Here is a 16,629-nt window from a genome sequence, read left to right as displayed (position 1 = left end):
CTAGACAAAGACTGGTTGTATTTTCTTTGGCAGTATATGATCCTCATCTGTTGATCGTAATATCAAATACGGATCTAACTTTGGTTGATTCCCTCACGAAATTATTTGGGTTTCTTTAATTTATGCAGACTAATAATAACTTTAATTTCTGAAAAACAATTATATAAAAATTTAAAACTCCACCTTAGAGGTGTGTTGGGAGTCCAACATTATACAACATAGTTTTTCCTGCTGTCCAACTAACCATCTTGTGCAGAACATGCTATAAATTTTGAGGGATCATCCAAACTGCAGCCCCAGAATGTGAAGACTAGCAAAATTCTTCAGATTGTAACATAACTCTTCAAAGTCAATAGAGTATGACTAATCCCAGAATGATACAATAACAATAATAATAATAATAAACAAGTGAGACATCAAACATTGAACCACAAAAATTTTAAGATCAAAGGGCCACCTACTTTTAAAAAAAGAGATTCATAAAATAAATATCCGTAATTAGCGTCTACAGAACACTCACTCCTGATCCAAATCAAAAGAAAGCACCTCCTCTGAGACGTCCAACAGCTCCTCAACTTCAACTTCCTTAGCCTCGTACTCCTCTTCCTCGTCACTGGCTTCACCATCCCTGAGCCTCTGCCTCTCGGCTTTCTCTTCCTCATGCCACCGCTTCCAGTCATTGACCCACCTTTCCCATTCATCCTTCAACATCTTCCGCTTCTCACGATCCTGCTCACTTAATAACATAGAGACATCCTGGTCCTCTGCCTCGTACTTCTTACTGTACTTTTTCAAGTTCTTTGCTATCTCTTCCTCTTTCTCGGGACTCAAGAAGGATGGTGGTCGTGGACGCCACAAGAACTGTAAACATCAACAAAAAACAGGCTTCCTCAGATCATTAGATTATGTACCATCATGATCTATTGAATTCGGAATTTTTTTCTACACCATAATTGTATGTAGAAATGTCAGTTCCATGTAAAGAACATAAAACAAATGATGTTACAGATTGTCATCAAGACAATTATGGTGTTGCTTCTTTCACTTCAATGACAGGTAAAAAATAATACCATAATAAAAATAAGTAAATTAATGTTTAAAATCTGTGATGATTTATAAAATTGGTAAAAAGGTGAACAATAACATTAAATATGTTCATTTTCCAACATTATCCACTTGTACAATGTAATGGTAACTTGTTGTCAATAACCATTATGACAGCATCAAGAGAAAGACCATTTAAACCCAGGAGTTAATATTATAATTCATCTTACCTGGAAGAAGTGATCCTTTAGTATCCGATACAGGAGCTTGCCGTTGAAGGACCATATGTTGAAGCCATTTTCCATCTCATGAACTGAAGTAACTGAAGTTGCAACATACCTAAAGATGCAAAGAGTTAAATATCACAGCCAAGATACAAGCAATAGAACAAATGACTAAATTCCTTCTGATTACAGGAAATCGAATTTTTAAGGACAAGATAAATATTGTAAGATAACTGATATTTCATTTAGAAAACAAAACAATATAATAGTTCTCCGAAACTACCTTCCTGTAGGATCCCATTCAATATCTGTAGCCATGAAATGTTCAGCAGTTGCCATGGTTTCAAGCTCATCAACATTGTAAAATTCCAACTGTCCATTGAATCCCTTCAGCCCTGCAAGTATGATATAGCGACCAGCTGGTGACCAGAAAAGGGCATTTGCCTGCTTCCCCTTGAGAGTAGTGAGTTTAGAGACCCGGCCTGTATTACTGCCACTACGCATCGAGTAAAAACTTACATCAGGCCTTGGGCTATCCCCATGAATAACCGCAAACCTATGACCTTTTGGCTCCCAAGCAAATGCAATAATCTTGTCATTCTTATTCTCAAGCTCCAAAACCTCAATTGGTATATCCCTTTCTTTAATTCGGAAAAGCTCAAAGCCAGTGTATGTGCTTTTCTTAGTTTTTGTGTATCGATCAACCTTAACAGCCAGGTAGTCCCCATTGCTTTGCCAGTACATTTTGCAGTCACTAACACTAAAGAGATTCTTCTGCCTCAACTCCTCTTTACTGGGGATTTGAACCAGACTCACCTGCATATTTTATGAAGTAAAGACCATTAATCAAATTTTAACTTGTCTATGGAAGAGAAGCAAAATATTAAAGGAAGAGAAGCAAAATATAAAAAGAAGAGAAAACTGGTTTTGCATGGAACAGCTGCACTCACCCTAGCAGGTTGATTCCCACCACCAAGTTCAGGAACAAAGAGGGCAAGAATGGGATCAGCTGGTGACCAACTTAAGTCCATAACATTTTCAACCTTCAAGGATTTCTTGTCAATAAGAGAAAACGTTTCTGTTTCATAGACAGAGATCACATTTTTCCCAATCCTGGCAAAGTACTTATCTTCTTTGCCGCCTCCCCACCTGAAGCAAGTCAAATAAGTAATACCAAAAATTGTCACTCAGGACAGAGAATAATGTGTTGTCCAGGTAAATTAATAGCAAAGACTGATCACCTGAAAACAGGCCAAGAGACCCCAGAAACACCCCCAGCTCCTCCAACTGAAAATTCGTCCATACTTCCCTTGAAATCTCTCATCACTTTTCCAGTTCTCACATCAAACACATTCAGAACAACCCTCTACATCAAGAGCTCACATTAGACATGGCCCTAAGCCAAAATTAACCAACAACAAATTAAAGGCATAGTAGAAAAAACTCACATGAGTATCACGAGGATTGCTTGGTTCATGGCTGCTGTAGGTGACCAAATACTTCTCACCAGGGGAGAAATCAATCAGTTTAACCTGGAATTAAGATCACCAAATTTTAGGATCAATAGATCAAAAATAAAACATTAACTTAAAGAGTGAAATTAAATGCCAAAATTAACCTGGGGATGAGCATAACGCATTAGGCGGTTGAAGGCAGTAGCACCTCCCCAGACAGCAGCACCCTGCCTGTGAACTGTTGCCAAGTAAGTCCCTAGTGGGGACCACTGCACAAAACTCTCAGTCCAGTACTGCAACAAAATAATACATTAACATTCATCTTAGCCACACAAGAATGATCAATCAAGAATTAAAAGAAGCAACTTATCCCACTTAACAAAGAAAAACGCTAAAATGAATTGATACTATTATTTTTGGTTTGTGCAATATGGCATACTGCAGAAATTTGTGACAAGAGTCTAAGAAAGATGCACCACCAGAAATCCAATGATGCATGCACAAACAGATAGACCATCAATCCATAAGTTTTCAGTTCAAAGAAAAAAAAAAAAAGACAAACTATTATTGATGGTCTCTCTATGGTTGTGAATGCCCATGTTAATGAAGTCTCAGTGATTATAATGAGACATTAATATATGTTTCAACTCACAGCACGTTTGTAAACAGGCTCAGGCTTCAAATGTCTTGCATCATTCCATAAAACCTCCGTGTCTGAGCCAGCACGAATCACAAACTGATCTCTTGCCTTTTCATCAGTAAGCCAGTGTTGTAAATTTTCCTGTAATCATATACAAGTACATTACATGGCAAATATTGGGAAACAAAATCATCCTCTCACCAGAAAGAACCTGGAAGAGTCAGAATTTAGCAACAAAGTATCTGTTATAGGGATGGAAAATGGTGGAAGAAATATATAAAAAAGGGAGCTCCATACAGAGTTCAGAAAGCAGATACTGAAGGGCAAAGAATTTCAACCCATAAGACGGCAGTGATAGAGAAACCATACTCCACTCATCCTTAGTGTATAAAGGTTAGGTAGGACTATGTTTAGTGGTTTCCTTGGAGGGAGTTTCCTTGTGTTTACTGGGGCTTTCAACTAGAAAGCAAGGTCTTTCTGAGATTGAGGATTGGACTACCATGGTTTAGAAAGTGCCACTGGGGAACAGGATTTTGGACTAATACACATAGGAAATTTGGAATTTTACACTTCCAAATGATTTTCTATTCAAGTTAGTAACAGCTGATTTTGCAAAGGGGTCAGACACGTTTCAATGAGCTAGTATTACCAATCTTTTGTGGAATTTGAAAAGGATAGAGAAAGAGGAATGCACAGGCATTTCCAAGGCTGGCACATAAAGGAGGCATGTGAATCAGCCCAACTTGTGGATCAAATCACAGAAAAAACCAAGTTCATAGAATAGTCAACAAACAGGGGCAATTGGAGTGCAACAAGTATGGGAACCATCTCCCTTTCAAACTTAAACTCTTATATATACTATTACAACAGATGGCTGGTCATGAGATAACAACATAGATCTACCTAGTAAAAAAGTGGACTGGAAACTTCATCTGTAACACAATTGTTTAAATAAAATGTTGCTCAAAACATCACAAAATCAAATATCAACATACACTCATTGAGTAGATGAGACTTCATAAGCTTGTTTGAATGGAAATTAGAACATTTTTTAACAGGAAAAAGAAACATATTAGTAGACAAGGCAAAGTACAAAGGAGGACAACAAGATTCTTCAAGAGGTATGATTACAGAAAAAAAGAAACCCTAAATAATTGCAGATCCCATGAAACAAAGTAGAACCAAATATGTGAAAGCTAAATATATGCACTAATAATCACCACAAAATTCAACAAAGTTTTAAACATTAAGTAACTTATTCTTTTAAAAAAAATACAAAACAAATTAATTAGGTGATGCAAAGCTGCTGAGATGCCAAGGGAGGTTACAGTGAAGGAGTAATATAACTACCAATAAGTCTAGCAAGCACTCAAGTATAAGCATACTCACAAACATAATTTCTCAGAACCAACATATCATCCAGTGCCCAGTGGGCAGTTCAACCACAACAGCAAAAGCATCTAATGACGAAGAACTAACACCCTCTCTTTAGGGAGAAAAAAAAACGAAGACAAGGAAAATTTTAATTTTTCTCCCGGTTTCCCTTACATAGAATATAGGTAAGTCAATGAGAAGAGAGGATTATGAAGAAAGATATTGATAACTTCCCCTCCCAGACCCCAAAAATTTTCACCTCTAAAGAAACTTAGAATTGAAGTAGGAAAACCTTCCATCACTAGGTACAGGTATTTTTGAGGACCTAGGTATTTTTCCTTTCATTATCTCCACTTTTCTACAAACAAAGGGAAATAACTAATATCTCCTCTTCTGATTACCTCCACTTCTCCAACAAAGGGAAATAATTAAATTTCCTCTTCTCCATTTCACCATCAATTAACTAGTCTATAAAGCACAAGCAGAAAGTAAGAGAGAAGATAACAAGAGAGCGACACAACATAGGGAGAACAAATTGAAATGGTTACCCCAGGGGTATATGGCTTGGTTTCAGGAGGTGCCCACTCATCAGGAACTTTCATGAACCTGTCAAAGTCATCAAACATATTTACAGCAAATATATGTGCCCTGTCCAACTTGTACCCATTGGTCTTCTCCCGAGCAAGCTCGGCTTCCTGCAACAACGACCAATAATTTTCAGATGCAATGACAAAATGCATTATATCAATCAGCACCGTGATGAAGAGCACAATTGACTCCAATAGTTGATGATTAGAGATTTTCCATACACTAACAGGATAATATAAGTTTCGAAAATAGCAACTAGCATAAAAGGTGGTATTTTTACAATAATTATCCAATGGAATGGTGTTCCAAAGCTTTCCATCATATGGTGTGTCAGGTGGCCCATAAACAACTGAGAACTGTCCCTGTGCCTGGAATTGCATACACAAATCAGAGTACCAACTAGGCACACTTCCTAAAGTGGTCTAGAGCTTTCATAAACACAGCAATTTTCTAAAGAACTGGCGTACAAAGAATGCAATTTTGGATTCACTGTTACTCCTGAGCAATAAAAAACCATTGCCCAAGCATTTTCCAGTTGATTGCCAATATCTTAGCAAGAACACAACAAATCCTGGTTACTTACTTGCTCAAAAAAACCTGAACTTAAGAATGTGGATATTCGATAGCAACCCTTACACCTTTTAAAATATAAGAGATACTCCCTACTTATCAATATAATTATAAATACACATTCGCACGCACACATGTGTGTGCATATGTGTGTGTGTGATAATCCTTATAAAATAAATAAATTCAAAATTAGCCAAAACGAAAATGAGTGAAAATTAATCAGAAACACTGCAGACCTATTCAAAATTAGCGAAAGGAAAAATGAATGAAGATGACTTAGAAACATTGGATGCCCATTGTCATTAGATTATAAAGAAAAATTAATTTTTTCAACGTTTCTCAAAATCTTCAAGAGTGTGGATTAGCAAATTGGTGAGGCTAGGCTAGGCTAGACTAGAACTCTTCCAATAGACTAGCTAATGCTAACATTCAAGTAGTTGGACCTAGTAGGAGGCCAAAAAAGTGCAATTCTAATCTCAAACATCCATTTAGCAAGGAGGCTACCAAAACAAAATTGAGGGGGCCAAGATTTCCCCTGACCAATTTAGGCTATCTTAATCTAGATTAGTGATTACTGCAAAACAAAAAAATGAAAGTATAAAACAAGCTTTCTAAGTAAAAAGGAAAAGAAAAAAAAAGTAAAGAACAAAAGAAGAAGAAGAACAAAAAGAATATCAACAACAACGAAGAGGATATTGATTTAATATTCAAAATAAAATCACAGTTCATCCAATATAAACATAGGAAAATATCATAACACAGTAGGAGAACATCATACATACATAGTGGAAAGCTTTGTTACATGAACTTAAGTACAAGTGTCAGGAGCAGGTTTGTATCTAAGTTTCAGATTTGTTTAGTTTCCAAATCTTAGAATATGGAGACACAAGGAAAAGGCTGAAGCAATCTAACTTCCCTTTATTCTTGTTCTGTCCCTTGGTATAATTTGAAATGCATGACTAAGAATCTCTAACATGAGTCCAACATTACCTACAACGAATTGAAAATTTCTACTCACTTTCTTTGTGGGACACAAAAGTTGGATGCATATTTTAACAGTGGACACATCATACATATCCCACACTCAAATCCTCGTCAAGTTATATCCACTATAGGTATTTTACACACTTTAAAGAGACCATGTAGTATAAGCAGCAACTAAATATTAAATATATAATCAGATAAAGGCATGCTTACACGTGGAGAGCCCAATCCTGCCCCAAACGGAGAGGATTTTGTAAATCCCAGGCAGCTTATTTTTGGGAAGCTACAGGGGAATGGCTCTCAGTCTACATATTTTCACAGAAAGTAGTTTCTATAACCCAAATCCACCTAAAAGTAGTTTATCATTTCATCTTCACCCTATGTTCTGGAAGTCACAATCTGGAGCACAGAAAGATGTGTACAGGATGCAGCCTCCCTGACATGGAAGATTCTGCAACCAGAAGATAGATCACATGTCTACATCCATTCCAGAAACTACTTTCCTTCAAAACGAACCAAGCATAAACACCTTTCTAGATAACTTGTTCCAAGAAAATGTCTTTATCAAAACAATAAGAAAAGTAGGAAACAGTATACCATTCTAAGCGGGAAACAGCCAACAAAACCAATGCTTTGAGATAAATTGAGCTTAAATTTTAAAAAGATATCAAGAAAGTTTTTCAAAAACCACATTCCTTTGAAAGAACAAGCCTTAAGGAAAACATACTCTCTGAAAAGACTGTTTCAGGAAACTGTTTTTTCCATCAAAAACCAGAGATCTAAGAAACAATACCTCACTCTAGTTTAGTAGTCTTGTTGAAACTATGAAGGCATTGTTATCGTCTTTTGCCAACCAAAACAAAAAATTCTAAAGTTTACCTTTCTTGTATTTCCCCCCAAGTTTTCTCAGAAACCAATAGTTGAAAATGTAATCACTCTAATTGTAAATTAAAAATAAAATTATATTCATGCAAAGATTTTTAAAATAAATATTTCAAATTAGATCAATTTTAATTCCTTTTATTTTCCTCAGATTTCTTGGCAAGATTAATTTCATAATCATGAGTAATTTGCATACCTCTTTTGCACAATTGAATAAGCATGCCAATACAACAATTGGAAAAAAATGCACTGTCATATAATTATAAAATATTCTATATTCTTGTAAAAGAATAAATACAAAAGCAGCAGAATCTCAGTGTATATCACACATCATTCATCCATTAGATAAGTAAGAAAAATAACAAAACCGGAAAAGACCCTCAGATCAAGACCCCAAACCCTCCCAAATCGTCAATAAAATCAAAGAAAAAACTTGATTTAAATTCCTTGGATTTTTTTATGTATGTGGAGAAGGGATAAAAAAGAGAGGATACCTGAGGGGTATTATACTCAATAAAGCAATAACCCAATGTTTTCTGGGTATCAGAATCAACAGGCATCCAAAGTCCATCCTCCTTTATGACACCAATCTGACTGTAAATTTTGCGAACAACCCCTTCAAGCTTCTCAAATTTCTCACGAGGAACAACAGGGAGATTATCCACAACAATGATGTTACCAAAACCAGGATCGTATTCAAGAGGATCCTCTTCATGAAGATCATCATCATCACTGCCAAAAAGCAAAATAAAAGAAAATTACTGACTTGTTTACGGGGATACTCAGAAAGTGGGAATGCTGAGGCTTCACACTTATAAACCTAAAACTTCAAAGCAGTCCCCAAACTCCCAAACCCCGCAATTATCGTCGACAATGACATGGAATCTCCATGTTAACATCTTCTCCACAGTGTTACAACCAATATTTGATATTATTGGTTTCTAATTTGATGGCCCAACAATGGTTAGTCAAAATCTTGTACATAGCAGTCACAGGATTCCGCCACTCTATTCGGTGGGGATTACCCTAACTTATTTTTCTTGCTGGTTCATTACAAAAAACGACTTAAATCATCTAGACTTGGAAAATAAATCCTGTCCAGTTCCGTAAATTGGTTTTCTGACTGTATTAAACTAAACAGTTCAGTTAGAATTCCAAAGGACCCTCTCCATGAAGATCAACGACCTCACCCCCACAAAATAGATTTCAAGAGATAAAAGAAAAGAAAATTTCAGTTCAAAAAACATATGCTCTTCTCAATGTATTGGAGAAAAATATATGAAAAATATGAGATAACACGTTTCAACTCCAACAAAGAAAGCAAGCTTTGAGTAGAGTGAATCCAAACCCTAGGTTTGATTTCTGAGGAATTTCTAAGGAAAATAAAACCAAAATAGTAAGGATTTTACCTTGTGATGCCAAAATCTTCCCCAGGAGGGAGACGTATGGAATCGAAGTCAATATTCGAAACATCAATCCCAAGGGTAGAGGCCGTCGCTCTGATATCTTCCATCGATATCACCTCCGCCATGTTGAGAAGGTGATTGAGAGTGAAAAGACAAAAATTTGGGCAGAAAACAGAGAAACGATGAGACGAATTAGGGTTTTGTGTAGGGGAACTTGGGGAGAAAGGAGAGCAAAAGGCTGAGACGAAACAGGGCTTTGGTTAGAAGGACTATAAGGTAGGGTTGGGCCTTGGGCTTGAGCATGGGCTTGGGCTTAGAACTATTTAAGTCAATATTTGTTTTAATATGGTAGTTGAAAACTATTTTCAATATTTTTTAAAGTATTAATTGGAAGTCATATAAAAATATTTTTTTTCAACTACTAGTTTTTTTAAAATATTCTACTTCTTTCAAAATATATTTTTTATATTACACATTTTTTTGGATATTATATCTTATATTAAGATTTTAAAAAAATAAATAAATATATTTATTAAAATATAATATTTTTAAAACTATTTTCAAATTTGTAACGTTTTTTAAGATATCAATTGGAAGTTCTTTTTTAAGAGACAACTTGAATTTAAGCATTGAAGTTGTCTTTTCTATAAACAATTTTCAATTGAATTCCTTACAAGATTTGGAAATATTTCTTGTATTTATAATTTAAAAAAAAAAAGTTTATTAATATGGTAGTTTCAAAGAAATCAAGGTGGGACGAGACCAAACAAATTCATCGTCAAACAAAGTCATGCCAAATATTACCCCAAACTTGTCTCTAGGAATGGCAATGGGGCGGGTTCGAGACGGGTCGCCCCCATCTCAACTCCGCTCTGTTTAATAAAAACAATTTTCATCCCCGTCACGTTTAAAAAATTAAGGCGGGTATGGGAATCCCATACCTGCCCCGCCCCGTTTAGCTTTTTTAAAAAAAAAAAAATCACTTTTAAAATTTTTAATTACATTAAAATAAATATATTTTATAAATAATAAATTTTTTATATTTTTTATAACTTATTTTATAAAAAATTTATTATTATCTATATATTAAAAATAGTGAAATAAAAATTTAAATTAAATTAATTTTAAAATTTAAATTTAATTTGATTTTTAAATTAATTTTATATATAAACAGGGCGGAGCGGGGCGGGATGGGATGGGATAATACCCGAACCCGTCCTAGGTTTAAAAAAAAAAAATTCATATCCGTCCCAAACCTGTTTATTAAATTTAAACCTCGTCCCATTATGGGCAGGGCGGGGCGGGGCGAGTACCCGAAAAAACCTAGCCCGTTGCCATTGTCTCATGCTTAAAAGAAATTCCGAATTGAAGAAATGGGATATGCCAATTGAGGTTTTGGGAGCTTGAGAATAAGAATGACAGCTTGGAAACCAAAAGGCCAAAGGTTTGCGGTTGTTCATGGGGGAGCCTAGGGCCTGATGTAAGTTTTTACTCGATGCGTAGTGGCGGCAATGCAGGCCAGGTCTCGAAACCCACTGCTCTCAAAGGGAAGCAGGCAAATGCTCTTTTCTGGTCTCCTGCTGGTCGCTATATCATACTTGCAGGGCTGAAGGGATTCAATGGACGGTTGGAATTTTACAATGTTGATGAGCTTGAAACCATGGCGACAGCTGAGCATTTCATGGCTACGCTTATTGAATGGGATCCCACAGGATGATAGTTTCAGGAAAACTATTAGATTGTTTGGTTTCCTAAATGAAATATCACTTACCCCACAGTATTTATCTTGTTCTTAAAATTTGTTTCCTGTAAGTAGAAGGAATTTAGCCATTTGTGTTTCAAGTGATTACTAACATAGAAAATATTTTTGAAAAAAAAAATAAGAGTATGTTTACCAATTATTTTAAAAAATGTTTTTAGTATTTTTAACATTTAAAAACTTTTATTTTTCAAACATAAAAAAAGGCTAAAAACACTTCCTAAAATCACTACTAAATATATTCTAAAAGTGTGTTTGACAATTATTTTAAAAAAAAAATTGTAACCTTTTAATGCTTAAAAATTAAAAATATTTAAATATTAAAAAAACTAAAACATTTTCTAAATTCAGCACCAAACGTACTCTAAGTATTTGACTTTTTAAAATTTTAAAAATTATTTAGTGTTTTTCAAAAGAAAACACCTTCATTAAAAATATTTCAAATAAAAACATTGTAAAATACAATCTTAAGTAGATTGACTTACTAGAATTAGATACTACCTACCTTTCAGAGGCCAAACTCGTTTGGGAGAGGAATTTTAAGTTGTTTTCGTGTTTTCAAACAAAACATCTTAAAAATGTTTTCGTCGTTTTTTACACTATTCAAAGAACAAGAAAAAATGGGATGTTCTCCATGTTTTCACCCTAATTTTTTCTTTTTCATGGTTGGTTTTCGCCTCCACGAGTTCTTTCATTCTTTAGTTCAAACCATGGTTCAAAGTCGCGGTATTGGTCACTAATTCGGAGGGTCCTGAGAGGTATCAGTCTCGGTATATCGGTTTGGTATCCGGCGATATGTAAAATAAGCTAATTAGAAAATTTAAAAAATTATAAAAATATTATGTAAATCATTAGAAAAATGTATACAATTAAATAAGCTCAAAAAATTAATAAAATAAAATTGTCTCACATTTAACATTATTTAAATAGTTATAAAAGTATTTGCTCAAAGTTATTTATGATAATGCTAATAAAAGAAAATTATTTTATTTCAAATATAATAACATTTTTACTAACAAACATACAATACAATAATCAATTCCATGTTGAATAACGAGGGGGTTCAAAATCATCATCATCAGTTCTACAACGAGTATACAAATTGGGGTGGCAATTCTCGTAGTGAGGATATGGTTGAAAGAGTTGTTCATAACTCGAATATGTTGGCTAAGATGATTGGCTTGATGATCCATAATCAGGAAAATATGGTTTCGAAGGCTATTCGAGATCAACACCATATTGATAGTATCCAAAACCTCAATAAGCAATGCTATTACTACTAGAAGATTGATCATATCCATATGAATCACTAGCTCATGTTCCAATATTTGAATATCCCTTCGGATGCATCATTGGAAATTGATCAAAATCATTTCTTCTAAAAGTACTAGAAGAGCTATAACGGTCTTTAAAGTTGTGATATGATCCATAATCCACCCCTCTGAAATACGACCTTGATCATATACCCAAATTCTGTAAGTGCTCATCAATATGGTGATAATTTGATCTATGATAATCATGCTCACTATAATAATCATCATCGTTGGGAAATGTAGTTAGTATTTCCAAATGCTTTCGTTGTTCCCATATCCATGGTCGATATCCATGATCTGTATCTTGTGTGGCATAGTAATTTTCACCTCCTTGTGCCCATGACATACCAGGATCTACTTAACTAACATAATCACTCTCATTGCTACCATCTCCTCCAATACCCTCACCAATGCCACCAACTCCTCTATTGCCCCCACTAGTGCCACCACCCCGCCTACCGCCCCCATTGTCACCATCATCACTACTAGAACTTGAAGAAATTGTTCTAGGAGCCTTACCTTTACGATGGAAATCAACATCTCTTTCTTATGCAACATTACTTGTACGCTTACTAACTTTACGATTTGTGGCACCATCATCTTCATGAACTGTTTCTCTACCTTCTTCATTAGTGGGAAGACATTTATCCAACCAATCCAAATTATCATATGATAAAATAGGCTCCTCTCCTTCTCGTATCCAGTCATCTAATATATCATCATCATTAAAGATATTATTCAGATCAATTGGATTGTATAAATCTTCATTGTTTCGCTCTTGCATCAAATTCTTAACTCGAAGTCGCATATTGTAGTGCACATAAACTTATGCAACTTTTTCATTGCCAAACAATTGCGCAACTTTGTGTGAATCAATGACCATGTGCTCCAATTTCATTCACAACCTGATGAAGAACAAGTTTGGCTTAAAATTTTAACAACAACCTTTTGTAGATGTGGACCTTCGTCGCTATAGTTGTTCCACCATTCAGCTATAATGAAGAAAATGCATACTTATTAACAACTATGATATATTTAACAAAAAATGATGATAATTTCTTATTTGTAATAGACGTAAATATATTGAGTACCTAGAAGAGATTGATTTATTGCTTTCTTTGTAGGTACACTTCCAAATTCTCCTTAGCCGTCAACAAATAATTTCACCTACATCATTAACATTTTTTTTTTTTTTTGTTAATGCACATTACATATACAAAATGTATTATATAAAGGTCACAAACTATTATTATATGTCGTTAATAGCTTTTGTTTGTCCATCCAAATCTAGCTCTAATCTCTTGATAACCTCCTTTAATCCAATTTTAATTTCCGAATGGTTGGAGAAATGCTTTGAATATTGGAACATTGGATTTAAAAAATATGTTGCCATAAGTTAAATAATAATTAGTTTATAATAATTTGTACTTGAAAAAAATAACAAAAAATATATAAAGAATTTTTTTTTATTATCTGTAGCATGCAAATGTCTGTGCAATTGACCTTCCCACTTTCTATCAATGACTTCCCAATAATTTTCCCATTGCTTGATCGATGCCTTGATAGTTAATTTAGCTCTATCCATTGTTCCATAAATGATTGATAGTGTGGGTTTTTTTATCTTGATCAACCAATTTCAATACTTTGACGAAAGGTTTCATGATGGTTTGAACATCTCATGCCTTCTTCCAAAATCGATCAGTTAAGATAAGGTTGGATACCTTATCTCTTAGACTTTTTCTACTCCTATCTTTATTGAATTCACGCCATTCATTTGTTGTGCATATTCTCTTCAAATCAGCCTCATAACGTATAAGACTCTCAAGTGAAATGAATTCAATGGCAAAACGGGTTATTCCTGGCCTTAATAGATCTCTATCCTTGGTGAACACTTTCATCAAATTCACTACTTTCAAGTTATTATAAATAAATCCTGTGATCATCTTAGCTTGATCTAATGTCTCCTTAATCTGCTTCATGCTTGCAATATCTTCAAGCATTAAATCAATACAGTAGGTTGCATAAGAAGACCAAAACAAATGCTTTCGCTTCTCCATCAACAACATATCGACTGCTTTAAAACTTGCCTCATTATTAGTGACTACTTGAACAACATTTTCCTCCCCAACCTCCTCTACAACTTTATCCATAAGAGAAAAGATGTAGTTTGCTGCCTTAAGTATGTTGGTGGTGTCAATTGAAGAATGATATATCATTCTTCTATCACAATAAATCATGAAATTGATGATAGGATTTCTAGTCCTAGAACTCCAACCATCACACATGATTGTGCACCCATATATAGGCCATTTAGCCTTCAATGTTGTTACATATACCTCAAGCTCTTGCACCTCCTCTTCCAAATATGTATTTCCAATTTGGTATCCTATGGGAACCTTGATGCCTAAACCTGCTTCTGCTATGGTATAGTAAGGCCCACTGTCAGTTGTATTAAAGTGTATTGCATTAAAGATAAAGAATTTGGAAATAGTTTTACCCACTTTCTTCACGTCTTCAATAGAAAACAAGCTTTTTATTGATTTCTGGTTTAATGGGAACATGTAGAGATCAATTCCTTTTGGAGGTATGCTAGCTCCTTCTCTTACACTGAAGCTACATGTCAGTCCGCGCTTAATCCTAGCATTAGAAGGTTGTGAGGAACTACCACCATTCTGATGTTCTTGTCTACTTTCTTGAAAAATTTGATGACTTTCTTTCATTGCTTGTTTCATTTATCTTCTTTCAAAATCAGTCATAGCAACTTCCTCAATTTCATCATCAGAATCACCCTCATCATGTTTATTTAAGGAACTCAAAAGTAATTCTTTTTTTTTTCTTTAACCGTGTTTTTTATTTTGAAGTATCATACATATGTTGTGTAACACTATGTGACACTTCTGTTGGTACATGTGGACATCCTTCCACTTGTTCGGATATATGTGCAATGTGTTATTTTAATCTTGTTATACCATCATGTATAACTTTCCCACAATAATTACACTTTGTGGTTCTTCTACTACCACCAACAGGTTCTGCATGCTCCAAACCAATATCATGTTTGGAAGCCATTTTGAAATTTTAACCTAACCATGTATAAAAGAAACATAACTTACTTTTCAAATTAAATATATATAAACACATTTATATAAGAATTATAATATTCAATTTTCCACTCACTTATATGTTTTATATTGTTACCATATAAAAATAAATTCTACTAAAAAAACAATAAACATGATCTCACCTAAGTTCATCATCTTTTAGTTTCCACTTATTTATATACATTTTTAATTAAAATAAATAATAGTTAAATAAATGAATATTTTTATATAAAAAAAAATTCTTTTAAAAAAGTTTGTTTTGATAATTATTGATTTCCTATTGTAATTTAATTGTAGAATATTATAAAATAAAAAATCTACATGATAAAATGAAGTAAAATTGATTTAAATATAAATGTAATTTCTCTATACCATGTAAATGTATACCCTTCATTTTGTATTATTAAATCATTTATGATTATTTGAAAAAAAAAATTGTTTTAAATAATTATTAATTTTCTAATGTAATTTAATTTTGCAATATTATAAGATAAAAACATAAATTAAAAATACAATATCTATACCATATAAACTTTACCATATAAATGTATTTTATATTTCTATACCATACAAAAATAATTTAGTGAACCAATTTATTGTTTTGATAATTATTGATTTCCTATTATAATTTAATTGTAGAATATTATAAAATAAAAAATCTACGTGATATAATGAAGTAAAATCGATTCAAATATAAATATAATTTATCTATTCCATGTAAATACATACCATTCATTCCGTATTATTAAATCATTTATGATTATTTGAAAAAAAAATTATTTTAAATAATTATTAATTTTCTAATGTAATTTAATTTTGTAATATTATAAGATAAAAACATAAATTAAAAATACAATATATGTACCATATAAATGTATTTTATATTTCTATACCATACAAAAAGAATTTAGTGAATCAATTTAATATTATAAGATAAAAAATCACATAATTTAATAAATTAAAAATATAATCTCTATATAAAATAAAAACATTACATATAAATATATTTAATATCATCATAATATTATCATTATGAATTCTCCAATTTCATATAAACATTATTTTCCAATTCTTCAATTTCATAACATTACATCTAAACATTACTTTACACTGCATACATGAATTTCCTAATTTTACCAATTTAAATACATCTAAATCAATTTAATATTATAAAAATAAAAAACTACATAATTTAATAAATTAAAAATATAATCTCAACATAATAAGGTAAATAAAATTTTAAATACATTTTTAATTTATTCAAATTATGTAATTTTTTTAATCTAATCT

General features: G+C 33.1%; 1 protein-coding gene and 1 pseudogene across 1 annotated transcript; one reads left to right on the top strand and one right to left on the bottom strand.

The window, feature by feature from the left end:
* Positions 1-302: 302 nt before the first annotated feature.
* Positions 303-9,403, bottom strand: LOC117912793 (eukaryotic translation initiation factor 3 subunit B-like). The gene is made up of 11 exons (XM_034827505.1): positions 9,170-9,403; positions 8,255-8,492; positions 5,285-5,431; positions 3,375-3,503; positions 2,887-3,015; positions 2,717-2,800; positions 2,510-2,634; positions 2,219-2,417; positions 1,552-2,084; positions 1,275-1,383; positions 303-861 (listed from the first exon to the last, which is right to left on the bottom strand). Exons 1-11 carry the CDS (start codon positions 9,289-9,291, stop codon positions 517-519), a joined length of 2,160 nt encoding a protein of 719 aa, XP_034683396.1. The 5' UTR covers positions 9,292-9,403; the 3' UTR covers positions 303-516.
* A 1,143-nt stretch (positions 9,404-10,546) lies between these two features.
* LOC117912530 lies at positions 10,547-10,883 on the top strand (annotated as a pseudogene).
* The last annotated feature ends 5,746 nt before the right edge of the window (positions 10,884-16,629 follow it).

This window comes from Vitis riparia, chromosome 4, assembly GCF_004353265.1.
Source record: "Vitis riparia cultivar Riparia Gloire de Montpellier isolate 1030 chromosome 4, EGFV_Vit.rip_1.0, whole genome shotgun sequence".
NCBI classification, from domain to species: Eukaryota; Viridiplantae; Streptophyta; class Magnoliopsida; order Vitales; family Vitaceae; genus Vitis; species Vitis riparia.
This window is presented reverse-complemented; position numbering and strand designations above follow the sequence as displayed.

What these genes read in the sequence shown, in the direction of transcription:
- LOC117912793 (XM_034827505.1), bottom strand. Translation starts at nt 9,291, where the DNA reads ATGGCGGAGGTGATATCGATGGAAGATATCAGAGCGACGGCCTCTACC. An exon ending in GTGGGAATCAACCTGCTAGG is followed by an intron (nt 2,085 to 2,218) that starts GTGAGTGCAGCT and finishes TAAAATATGCAG; the next exon opens with GTGAGTCTGGTTCAAATCCC. An exon ending in TAAAGGATCACTTCTTCCAG is followed by an intron (nt 862 to 1,274) that starts GTAAGATGAATT and finishes TGATGTTTACAG; the next exon opens with TTCTTGTGGCGTCCACGACC.